The sequence below is a fragment of the Guillardia theta genome (genome assembly GCF_000315625.1).
Source record: "Guillardia theta CCMP2712 unplaced genomic scaffold GUITHscaffold_15, whole genome shotgun sequence".
In the NCBI taxonomy this organism is placed as follows: Eukaryota; class Cryptophyceae; order Pyrenomonadales; family Geminigeraceae; genus Guillardia; species Guillardia theta.
Genome location: NW_005434659.1, coordinates 755,451 through 766,658, shown reverse-complemented (window position 1 = coordinate 766,658; position 11,208 = coordinate 755,451). Strand labels below are relative to the sequence as shown.

The window sequence follows — 11,208 nt, the reverse complement described above, 5'->3', positions numbered from 1 at the left end:
CCTCCTCCTCCTCCTCCTCCTCCTCCTCCTCCTCCTCCTCCTCCTCCTCCTCCTCCTCCTCCTCCTCCTCCTCCTCCTCCTCCTCCTCCTCCTCCTCCTCCTCCTCCTCCTCCTCCTCCTCCTCCTCCTCCTCCTCCTCCTCCTCCTCCTCCTCCTCCTCCTCCTCTCTTGCGCATCAGTTGCCCTCTCTACTTCCTCCAGGAATCTTATCTTCCCCATACCTTGTATCTCTCCCAGAGCACTTCAATAGCCCTCTCCTTCCACTCCTCAAACTCTTCCATGTTCGTCGGCACTCCAATCTCCCAGAACAAGTCCATAGGGATCTTGATCCCTTCCAGATAAGAGCTGCAGTTGATCGGAGAGATGAAGATTCCGTATCCGTACATCTTCGGAACCGCTCCTCCCCACGTTGAGATCTCAACAACAAACATCGGCACCATTGCACCCCCCGCGTTCTTCAACAGGCTCCTGAGAGTTTCGTTGGTGACCGACGACACCGTCGGGTGTCTGAAAGACTGTCTGAACAGGATCATCGATTTGTCAGAGGTCGTGTAGTGATTCAGATTCAGCTTCTTCACAACGCTCAACTCGGGGAAGGTCGGAGTCAAAACTTCATGTTTGACATTCTTCAGCACCTGAGACACAACGTTGTTCATCAGCAGACATCCCATGATCGGCAGGTCTTGACGCAACTCATCGAAGTTGAAATCCGCCGGCAGATCGACGATCATAATTTCATCCCCGATCCCACTGAAGTAGCCCTCTGCATGTTTTGTATCCCCATCCTCGTCATCCATCCCGTCCATGTCTGAATCTAGAAGCATTGGCATGTTGCTGTACCTGAACTTCTTGGGCTTCCAGCCATTCACCAGTTCCGTTTCCTCATTGTCAATGAGGAACTTCCTGAAGTCATCAAAGTCCTGCTTCCTCTGTCGGACCCGGTTGATTTCTTTCGCCTTGGAGAGGTTCTTCACATCCTTGCACCAGTCCCATTTCTGAACAGAACTTTTCGTTTTCCTGTCTCTGATCTTCTTCTTGTCTTTCTTGAAAAATTTCATGCAGACAGTCTTCATCCTTTGCCATGACCTGAGAATATTCGCTTTAAGTCCCCCGAAGGAAGTAGGACTCTTCCTCCCCCCTCTCAGGGTAAGAGCTCGAAGTGGAGAGAATGAAGGACATTCTCGGCCCGTACATGACGTTTCATCGGCCACCAGTATCGTCAAGGAAAGAAGCAGAAACAAGAGCGAACTCCTGACCATGACAAGCTCTGAATGCTCATGTGATGGATTTGGCGATGAGCAATTCAGCCATCCCGATGACAGCTTCGGGAAGATTCACGATACCGTCTCGATCGAACCCTCCAGGTCTTGATCTCCTCGTCTCTTCGTCACATCTTCTTCTCCCTTCCAGCTCCTCTGTCCTCTCTCCCCTTACTGCTACGAGTCCCAGCATCACTGTCGTTGCGACCGCTGGTGAGCATGTCTAGACATGATCACGAGCCTGCCTCAGGAAATACACAAGGGGTGGAGGTGGTTACCCCTATGGTTATCTATAGGGTACCTGATAGTAAACAAGGGGGTAATGAAAGCCAATGCCCTCTCTAGGGGTAGGGTGTTGCAAACATTTTGCACCCGCCATGAGGTTCCGATTGGGGCACAGCATGAGCCTCTTGAAGGGCCTGCACCGGCCGCAAGGTGAGCGATGAGGACGAGATGGCGCGGAGAAGAAGCTTGCATGCTCACTGTTGGGACGAGACTGAGGCGTTGGAGCAGGATGGAGACTTTGTAAAGCAAGAGGCTTCCATGATGACTCGTTCGACTTCGAAAAGGTGTTCGAGAAGAACAAGCACTGGGCAAGATCGAAGAGAGGTGAGAGCTGCTTGTGCGATTGTGAGACGTGTCGCAGAATCTTATCCTTCCTCTCACAGCCGCAGACCCCGAATTCTTCGAGAAGCTTGCTCGGGGGCAGAGTCCCTCCATCCTGTGGATCGGATGCTCCGACGCCAGGGTTCCAGCGAATGTCATCATGTGCGGACATGATCTCAACTTCTTCTCCCTGCTATCGCTGATACGAATTATTCTCTCAGTGGGGCTGATAGCGGGACAGTCTTCGTACAGAGAAATATCGCCAACCAGTTTCTCGCCATTGACATCAACGCGCAAGCAGTGCTTCAGGTCGGTAGCAGCAGCTCAGGCTCCCCGTTGACCTCCTGCTGCAGTATGCCATCGAGTTTCTGCAAGTTCCTCACATCGTGGTTTGCGGGCATTACGACTGCGGAGGTGTCAGGGCTGCTCTGAGAAACATGAACCACGGCAGCCCTTTGGAGAACTGGCTGAGAAACATCAGGGATGTTTGGAGGCTTCACTACGACGAGATTGTTCAGTTCCATGGGGAGGCAAGAGTGAGGAGACTCGTGGAGCTCAACGTGGTCGAGCAGTGGTTGTATCTGTGAAAAGCCTGCTCCTTGCCCTCTCTGATGTGTTGTTGCAGCCTGAACGTGTACAAGACAGCTTCAGTGCAGAAGCGACGATGGGAGACTCTGCAGAAGGATGGTAAGATCCTGCCGCAGATCCATGGCCTCGTGTATGACGTTGCCAATGGAGAGCTCAAGAAGCTTCCGGTCAAGCAAACTCTGCTGTTGTCTTGAACACTTGTAACACTTTTCCGGCAGATCGATTTTTCTCAGAGCGATATGCAGAAGCTCCAGAACTGCTTCGACTTGTATGAGTTCGAGGGCGACAACACCCTTCCGGATTAGAACGGTCCGCGTTACAATGAATAAAAGGGTGGAAAACATCAAGATCTGAAAATCAACCTCCACACTTTGGACGGCACTTGAACGATCTGCCATCAACGGATCCTCAGAGCTGGCGGCACAGCAGAGGGCTGGGCTACCTTGACTGCCAGCTGGTGCGACGAAGTTGCTGCTGAAGCGATCCGTGTGCTGACCCCCGTTGGCAAGATCTCATGCGCCTTCGCCCAGACCTCCCGCGGCAGCTGGACTGTAATCCTGCAAGCGCACGGGACCGTCAACATTCCCCGCAACACAGCACAGGACACCATCGCTCTCACCAATGAGCCAACGACATGGGCCAGCGGTAGGGATGTAAAAGTCTGAAAGTTAAATTCACCAGCCTCCTCCCGTGCCTTCCCCTGGGAAACAGGAAGTCCATCGTCCTCCGAGCTCGTACCCTGACCGGCCGAGGAGGATATAGAGGCCCCCCAGGTGATCCCAGCCCGTGTAAGATGCCCTATTGATGCGACGTTACATCTAGACGACGGCAGAAGTCAAAGGTCAAACCTGTAACTTGATTCTCGTTTGCCAATCCAGACAGTTGACAAGCTCTGGCTTCAAAGAGCTTACCCCTTCTACGTATCTGCACAAGGCCTCCTCGATACAGATGCTGTTCAGCTGATGAACGATCTCCATCACCACGATAGAAGCTGGTTCAATGACACACCCCGAGGATCCCTCGTTCAGCCCCATGGAAGAACTTTCATCCTCGTCGCAAGTTCGATGGAACCATTGACTTGAGTGTATCATAGAAATGAACGTCGACAGATCTTGCAGGTGAGATGCTTCACAGCCCGACAGGTCGTAGTAACAAATGAATCGAGATGCAAGCTTCAAGAGATCGGCGTAAACCGCCGTGTCCATGTCTCCGAGGCAGTCCTCTTGGTTTGTGAGCTGTGAAATAAGGAAAACAAACAGAGGACGGTAAAGCTCTGAGAGAGCATTGACGTCTGACCAAAACAAAGAGTTCGCGCCCTTAATCATGACCATCATGGATTTCAAACTGTGCTCTTCAAAGTTGTTCCGGAATAGCCATCGGTGCATCGTTAGTGCGTATGTGCATCTGACTTCCCACACGTCCCAAAGACAAGTGAAGAGCGTCACCAAACTTTTTGTGAATTCCAGTCCATCTTTCTCTTTCACAACAAACATGCTGATTGCCTCGTAGTAGTATCTGCACTCCTCGCCGTATTCTTTGAGCTCCCCAGTATGTCTGACCTCCTCTTCGATTGGGCTGCACACATCCGAGAGAAGATCATTCAAGATCTCCTCCCTCACATCTCCCTCGTCTGTCTCTATCGCTTTGATTAGGATGTCCCTCAACCTCCCCACCACCCGCAACATTCCAGTCGCCATCGTCGCTCCACCTTCACGTGAGGATTCTTCCGTCCTGCTCCTTTGACTCATCACAACCTTCGAGCTTCTCGCCTCATCTTCATCGGATCCTCTTCTTCGCTATCATTATCTTTCAAACGAGCTCCATCACATGCTCTGCTTCTCAATCTCCGCCATGATGCCTCCTACCACCCGTTCCCCTGACACGCCATGGTCTACCCGCACTGCGATCTGCCTCATCCCCGCCCGCATCCGAGATTCCGGGTCCGCCTCAGGGTCGATTTCTGCCAGTGCCCGCCCGGCGGCCTGCCGCACACTTCAAACGCGGGGGCCCCGGCAGGTCATTGGCGGACAGTTCGATCGGACAGTAGTCTGGCACTGCGCGCCGGGCCGCCGGGCCTCCGGCGAGTTCTGGGCACTGGCAGTAGCGATTAACTGGCTTAATTCATTAAATGCTGACTCTATCAAAAATTTCGGACTCGAATCATGGCATCATTGTGTTTCTGAAATGAACCCGGTTCCTACTGACGGTACCCGTTGGGGTTCGCGCTCTGCCATCTCCACCTTGAATATGAGGGAAAGAATCAGAGGTGAGCGACGAGGATGAGCAAAACTCACAAGTCGTTGCACATGTCTTCTAGGTTCTTCTTAGCAACCCACCCAAGCTCTCTCTTTGCCTTCTCGGTGCTTGCACACAACATCGCAACGTCTCCCTCCCTGAGAAAGCTTTGTAAGGGCATATAAGTCGAAGCGCGGAAGAGCACCTGCGCGGGCCAATCTTGTAAGGGATTTCAGCTCCACTCGCTTTCCTCATCGCCTCCACCATCTCAACTACGCTGTAACCTCGGCCTGTGAAAAATACGAGTCACGAGGAGGAAATGGTCTACACGGCCAAGGAGCAAGACTAGTCCGCTGGCTGTACCTGTTCCGAGGTTCACGGTGATCTCCCCCTGTAGTGATGACAACTTCTTGATGGCAGCGATGTGACCTGAAACAGATTCATCTCAGAATCATTCTCTACAGCCTGAAGAACTGCCCACCTTCAGCAAGATCCATGACATGGATGTAATCTCTAACACCCTACAAGCACGCAATGTGAGACGAACATTTAAAAATCTTGTCATCTTACGGTTCCGTCTGGGGTGGGATAATCGTTTCCGTGCACTGTCAGGTACTCGAGCTTGCCGACAGCAACCTGAAGTTCTCGATCAGAATGAATACATAGTGCATAAACCCGCATGTGACCTTGGAAACATATGGCATCAAGTTGTTAGGAATGCCTTGAAAAAAGAACCAATGAGCTATCGCAAAATAATGGGAGATGAATGGTACCTGCAGGGTCCTCGCCGATTCTGCCACTCTCGTGTGCACCAACTGGGTTAAAGTACCGAAGATTGATAGCCTATAGTCGGGCCTGTCATCACTTGCGAAACGACAGCACGCAAGGGTTGAAAACCTTCCAATCCTTGTCGGACTTACAAAGGTCTCTCAAGATCTCCTGTGAGCTCTATCAGTTCATCCGTTGCCTAGAATGTGTCAACTGACCTCGATGAAGAGCTTTGTGCGTCCATATGGATTCGTCGCACTGATTGGAGCATCCTGCTCTTCTGTCAAGGATAATTTCGCAGGACAACAGTCCCTTCAACCTCGGTAATCTTGTCGCAGTCCTTGGTTGCATTCCCGTACACAGTGGCAGAGGAGGAAAACACGATGGCCTTGCACCCACTTTCCCGCATGCACTAGAAAATTAGAATCATCAGATGGCATGATCCGAGAGGTAGGAATGAGATACCTCGAGGAGATTGAGGGCACCAGTCAAGTTGTTCTCATAGTACTCAAGCGGTTTCTGCACCGACTCTCCGACTGCTTTGAGCGCGGCAAAATGAACAACTGAATGAATCGATGTCAAGACTTCGTCAATCAAGACAGAGCTATGGCAACCTGCATCAAACTTTTGCTTCTGAGAGTCAAAAAATTCTTTCACTGCAGACTTGTTCCTGAAAAGTAAAACGAGAGTAAGCGAATGAGATTGAGGGGGAATGGTACATTTCAATCTATCCAAGTACCTGAGATCCAAGTCATGGTATTCCACGGTCTTTCCCGTGATTTCCATGACTCTTTTCAACGATTCTGGCGATGAGTTGCTGAAGTTGTCCACCTGTTTCCCATAGTTCAATGAACACAACCATGAACATCAATCCAACGAATTTCGGCATGAAAATGTGCTCATAATCATGTCTCAAGAGACAATGTCTTAGCCATCGATAAGAACTTGATCGTCACAAATTTGGTCAGCTTCCCTCAACCGGAGCTCCTCGCTGGGAGACTCTTCCCTCATCATGTGGTTAGAAGACGAGAGGAACTCACCACAACAACTTCGTAGGACTCTTGGTCTCCCTGCTTGTCTTGCATGAGTAATCCCAGCGTTGTGTGGCTCCCTATGAAGCCCGCTCCTCCCGTCACTAGCACGCGCATATTCGCTTCCTTGCTAACCCCCTCCACCTCACCGTCCTTCTTTAAAACACCATCTCTGCTGGGGGGTGGGCTTCAACGAACTTGTAAGGGGGTAGTGAAAAATACCCCCTTTTTCCTCACCCAAATTTGAGATTGAAATGGGGTAGGGTGAATAGAAAGCCGGGTAGGGTAATCGTAGTGGTACCCCATCTCAATCCATGCCAGTGGCAAGGTGAGGCGGGCCGTGTAGAAGTTCTAGAACTTTTGAGTACGGTAGAAGTTCTCAACTCGATTTTTGAGAAGTTCATTTTTCAGAGTCCCGGGCAATTGGACTCACTGAGTCAAATGCCAGCCTCGGAGCCTCTCAGCCGGGGCCCGGATGAGGGCCCGGAAGATTGGGGGGCCGCTACTCGTTCGCCATGGGGCAGCGGGAGAAGGTAAGGCGATGCAGGAAACACGCTGAAAGGAGAGGATACGATGGCAGAAGAGCAGAAGGAGCATGGGAAAACGTGTCTTGCTGTGTCGTAGCTCATCATCCTGTTGGTCTCCTCGCGGCTGCGACTGTGTATACTGATCTGCATGAATCTATGAAAGTTCCGAAAAACATCTTGTTTTCCCTGAAACATTTTCTCTGCGTACTCTTGTGCAGTGAAGCTTTGAGTGAGGATGTGTCAATTGCTGTAGCATCTCTAGTCATGTCAACAGAGCTCGCTGATCCTCCTCCTCCTCGATCGCACGAACTTAAGGGTCCCACAGGCTCGAGCCAAGAAGCTGCGGCAGAAGGTGCAGGCGAAGAAAAGTTTCAAGAAAGGTTGTGAAGTTGTGGGTCAGGCTGAGATCTGATGTCTCCTTATTGCATCTTCAGACTTCAAGCCGAACAAACCAACCCTGTCCACTCCAACCCGTGATCGTTCCTACGCGCCTGTCGGGCAGTGCCCTTACGACAGCAAATCTCTGATCCTCGTGGTGGGCGATGGGGATTTTTCCTTCGCTAGGGGCCTAGCGAAGAGGATTGGGTCAGGAGAGAAGTTGTATGCTACATCGCTGGATTCTTCGCAAACCGTCTTGCAAAAGTATAACTCGGCGCCGGCGAACCTACAATTCCTTAAACAGGCGCATGCTAATGTAAGATCGATGTAGAGCACGTCAGAGCACTGAGAACATTTGGCTAGATTCTCCACAACGTCGATGCAACGAAGCTGGAAAGATCCTTCAAGAGGTACACAGAGGAAGGTGAGACGTCTGATCTGACGACGACCGCAGCGAGCGGTTCGATCGAATCATTTTCAACTTCCCCCACTGCGGGGACCAGGTTGCGTGACTGAGGAATGAAGGGCCTGTTCTGATGAGCAGCCAGCGCGTCCATCTCAACAGGGAGCTCCTCCTCAACTTTTTCAGGAGTGCCAGGGACTTCCTGAGGTTCAGGAGATGGTGGTAGTGGCATGTCGGCAGTGACTGGTAGTCAGAGACGAAGGACAAATCCACGTCACCATTAAGGTGAGACCGCCGTACTCGGAATGGGGTGTAGAGGAGAGAGCGAAAGAAGCAGGTGACCACTATTCCTGCCTCCTGCTTCTGCTCCTGCCCTCCCCCTCCTGCTCCTCCTCCTCCTCCTCCTCCTTTGCCTCCTCCTCCTGCTCCTCCTGCTCCTCCTTCGCCTGCTCCTGCTCCCCTTGACTGCGATCAGGGCTCATCCTCCGCAAGATTATTCCTTTTGATCAAAGATTGTATCCGGGGTATCGACATCAGACCACCAAGGTTGACGTCCCTTTTTCAGCTGTTGAGATCTCACATGGTGGAGCAGGCTGATGCCAAGACTTTCGTCGCAGCCAGCGAGCAGGAGGCAAAGTTGTGCAAGACCTTCGTCTTCGTCTCTGTCAAGAAACCTCCTCCGCCCCCTGAAGCTCCAAAACCTACAAGCGGCAAGGAGGGAAGCGCAGATACCAAGGAGAAGGTACCTGCACTGCTAGCGAGCTCGGAGTAACCAGAGGAAAAGGTTGACCCAACGAGTTTCTGGGATAAGAAAACGCTGGCAGAATTGTCCAAGGAGATCCAAGCGATGGTGACACATGCGGACAAGGGTGGATGGGGTGACTCTGAATCTTCACCTTGATGATTCCTGAGTGGAGGACGGCCCGTTGGACTCGCAGGTGGAGCGGAGGAGAAGTACAAGGATGTCGACAAGGAGGAGGATATCGATGACCAAGACATCGACGCGACTCTCGACCAGGAGGAAGCACAGCATCTCTCTCGTGCTGGCTGGAAAGGACTACTAAAGGCCTTTGGGGAAGAGCTGCCAAGATCCGCTGGAAAGGAGCCGAACGCGTCAGCATCACACAAACTTCCCTCCTTGCGCCTCGCAGGAGATGGGAGGAAGCTCATAAAGGCCCTCTGCTACCGGAGGTCGTCGATGGGCATGATGGTAAGCCTGTTCTTTTGTATATCGATTATCTTACACGCAGCATGGAATTCCAAAGCGTCTGAGGTGGCTGCTGGCCCTCAGGAGCATGCGGAGGGAGGAAGGGAGACAATAAACAAGCTGAAAGAGCCCCTATCTCCTTCCCCTACTCTAGACCTCTTTTTCGTTGTTGCCGATCGGCAAAGCAAACCAGTCCTGTTCCAACTCCAAAGTCTCCTCACTGTCGGTATGTCATTGAAAGCGTGAAACAGAGATAAAGAGGAGAAGGATAAGGTGAGGAAGAGGAAGAGAGGAGCAAGAAAATGGAGAGGGAAAGAACCTGGTGATTTCTAGACTTGTCGACTCAAAATTGAATTCCGAGTTGAGTACTAAAGGAAAATCATCACCGACCATGGCAGAGCAAAAGTGGCTTTCGTGACGGGGCAGGTTGAGAGTCAAAACGGGATTGACTGGTCTCACCTGATTGGGGGGTACCCAGTCCTTGACACCATGGTGAAGTTTCGCTTTGCCAGGCTTCATCGGAGAGGACGCTTGCTCCTGTCTCGCAGGAGGAGAAGCTCGATCTGGTGTCGGAGGTGTCCTCTGAAAAATATAGCAGTGAAGCTCCAGTATGCACCGACACGTCCTCAGCTGTTGGCAAGTTCATGGAGCTGAGCAGAAATTCGCCAAGCGGATGAGATCTGCGACTCGAACTCATGCAAGAGCATCGGAAAGCAGAACATCACCGGTGAGGCTCATGGTTGACCAGGGAGCGATCAGGTGAAAGCTTTGAGCAGGGTGAAAGCTTTGAGCAGGGTGACCTCTGCCTTGCATGCAGAGAAAGATGCGGCGGCAAAGTCTTGAACGTTTTCCTGACCCCGAAACGCTTTCCCATAGATGACTTGAGCTCTGAAATGTTTGAGGATGAGTGTGGATTCATGTTCTCCTTCCCCTTAGGAGTCTTTTTCCCTGCTTCCTGGCAAAGGATTTGCTCGCTCAAATTTCTCTTGGCGTGGATGATCAAGTCAGGGGAGAGAGGAGATAGCATGCTTGCCCTGTCCGTCAGGCGGGGAGTTGGAGGCAGGCTGCTGCCCGACGTCTGCGATGGATTCTGTCCCTTAGACCACTCGTAGTCGAGGATCTGATGGAGCACGTAAATCCAAGAAGCAGAAGGGGTAGGAGAAGAAGGTACATGGGGAGGCCCAGGTTCACGAGCAGACAGTCATAAACAGAAGGATTACCTGGACGAGCGCGACCTTGCCATAGATCTCATCGTACATCCTTTCCTTGGCATTACTTCGATTGGTCCCTTCCACCTTGCTGCCGGTCTTGGCAGTAATGCAGTACTTGCAGGGGCAGGAGAAGGAGTGGAGCGTGTAAACGCGCATCAGGAAGCACTTCTCCGCTTCCTGCTGACCAGCTCCTTCACTGTTCATGACGGGCTGAGTGCACTCGTAGGGGATGTAGTGCAGCATCGGAGGATGATCCGACAGGTTTCCAGTAAAGGGAGAGAAAGGCAAGCTTACTTTGAGGTACTGGGCTGCTCCCGACTGCTTCCATTTGAAAAGGCTTCCTCCTTTGCACATGCTGGGACTCAGATCTGACTCGGCGGTGGAGATGAAGTAGACGGAGCCATGCACCGGCCTCACGAGGGTGCGAGGAGGATGATGGCTCCACATCTGGAAGTTGGGATGGAGGAAATCTGATCCACAGTTTGCATACAGATGCTGGACGATGGAGGGATGGGATATTGCGAAGGCAGCCGAGTTCCCATCTAAGAACTTGACGAAAACCTCCCCATTGAGGAGCTTCTCCGGGATTTGCACAGTCCAGTCTAGAAGTTCATGCCGAAGATTTTCATCATCTTCGTTGCTGCAGCTCCAGACGGGCTCGAGCAAGCAAACTTCTTTGAGTCTCTCCACACACACTGGTGGGATGAATTGATGGGAAAGCTTGGATTGACCCTGATTTTCCGAAAACCTGGGGATCTTCCCGTTCGAAACATCCAACACCTGGAGCCCTGTATAAGGCATTGTCTTCAATCGGCAGAAGAATGCATCATTCTTCAAGATCTCCTGCTCCGAAGGCGGCAGCCGGTACTTTTGGCAAGCCATGTTGCCAGTTCTGCAAGAATCGTTCAGGACAAAGATATTGAAATTCCTTAGCTCTGATGATCCTTCAAACTTTGATTTCATCTATTTTTGCTTCTACGAATAAGATCTATATT

The 11,208-nt window shown here is 51.6% G+C and overlaps 6 protein-coding genes across 6 annotated transcripts in view; 2 read left to right on the top strand and 4 right to left on the bottom strand.

Moving 5' to 3' along the window:
• The window catches only part of GUITHDRAFT_104118 (hypothetical protein), a gene marked incomplete at both ends in the record, with an annotated part of 5,699 nt that extends 4,626 nt beyond the window's left edge, over window positions 1–1,073 (bottom strand). Inside the window, one exon of the mRNA XM_005837231.1 lies at window positions 222–1,073. Coding sequence (XP_005837288.1) covers window positions 222–1,073 — 852 coding nt within the window. The remainder of the gene's footprint in view (window positions 1–221) is intronic.
• A 743-nt stretch (window positions 1,074–1,816) lies between these two features.
• Window positions 1,817–2,647, top strand: GUITHDRAFT_67241 (hypothetical protein; the record flags this gene model as incomplete). Its single annotated transcript, XM_005837230.1, has 5 exons — window positions 1,817–1,868; window positions 1,928–2,027; window positions 2,087–2,174; window positions 2,219–2,439; window positions 2,491–2,647. Coding segments are annotated over 5 exons (618 nt in total), but the record flags the coding sequence as incomplete, so codon positions are not given.
• A 648-nt stretch (window positions 2,648–3,295) lies between these two features.
• On the bottom strand, window positions 3,296–4,150 carry GUITHDRAFT_135459 (hypothetical protein; the record flags this gene model as incomplete). Its single annotated transcript, XM_005837229.1, has 1 exon — window positions 3,296–4,150. The coding sequence occupies one exon, from the start codon at window positions 4,148–4,150 to the stop codon at window positions 3,296–3,298; it is 855 nt and encodes a 284-aa protein (XP_005837286.1).
• A 500-nt stretch (window positions 4,151–4,650) lies between these two features.
• GUITHDRAFT_67168 (hypothetical protein) lies at window positions 4,651–6,604 on the bottom strand (the record flags this gene model as incomplete). The annotated part of the gene is made up of 15 exons (XM_005837228.1): window positions 4,651–4,693; window positions 4,748–4,846; window positions 4,894–4,978; window positions 5,052–5,117; window positions 5,170–5,209; window positions 5,259–5,324; window positions 5,375–5,409; window positions 5,462–5,531; window positions 5,586–5,627; window positions 5,675–5,728; window positions 5,776–5,868; window positions 5,922–6,019; window positions 6,071–6,126; window positions 6,196–6,287; window positions 6,497–6,604. The coding sequence occupies 15 exons, from the start codon at window positions 6,602–6,604 to the stop codon at window positions 4,651–4,653; spliced, it is 1,047 nt and encodes a 348-aa protein (XP_005837285.1).
• Window positions 6,605–6,928: 324 nt separating this feature from the next.
• GUITHDRAFT_104114 (hypothetical protein) lies at window positions 6,929–9,679 on the top strand (the record flags this gene model as incomplete). The annotated part of the gene is made up of 13 exons (XM_005837227.1): window positions 6,929–7,020; window positions 7,330–7,394; window positions 7,449–7,708; window positions 7,756–7,802; window positions 7,847–7,895; window positions 7,941–8,002; window positions 8,050–8,132; window positions 8,271–8,341; window positions 8,388–8,537; window positions 8,580–8,673; window positions 8,734–9,005; window positions 9,429–9,494; window positions 9,551–9,679. The coding sequence occupies 13 exons, from the start codon at window positions 6,929–6,931 to the stop codon at window positions 9,677–9,679; spliced, it is 1,440 nt and encodes a 479-aa protein (XP_005837284.1).
• Window positions 9,680–9,757: 78 nt separating this feature from the next.
• GUITHDRAFT_104113 (hypothetical protein) lies at window positions 9,758–11,095 on the bottom strand (the record flags this gene model as incomplete). Its single annotated transcript, XM_005837226.1, has 3 exons — window positions 9,758–9,808; window positions 9,859–10,122; window positions 10,223–11,095. The coding sequence occupies 3 exons, from the start codon at window positions 11,093–11,095 to the stop codon at window positions 9,758–9,760; spliced, it is 1,188 nt and encodes a 395-aa protein (XP_005837283.1).
• Between the last annotated feature and the right edge of the window lie 113 nt (window positions 11,096–11,208).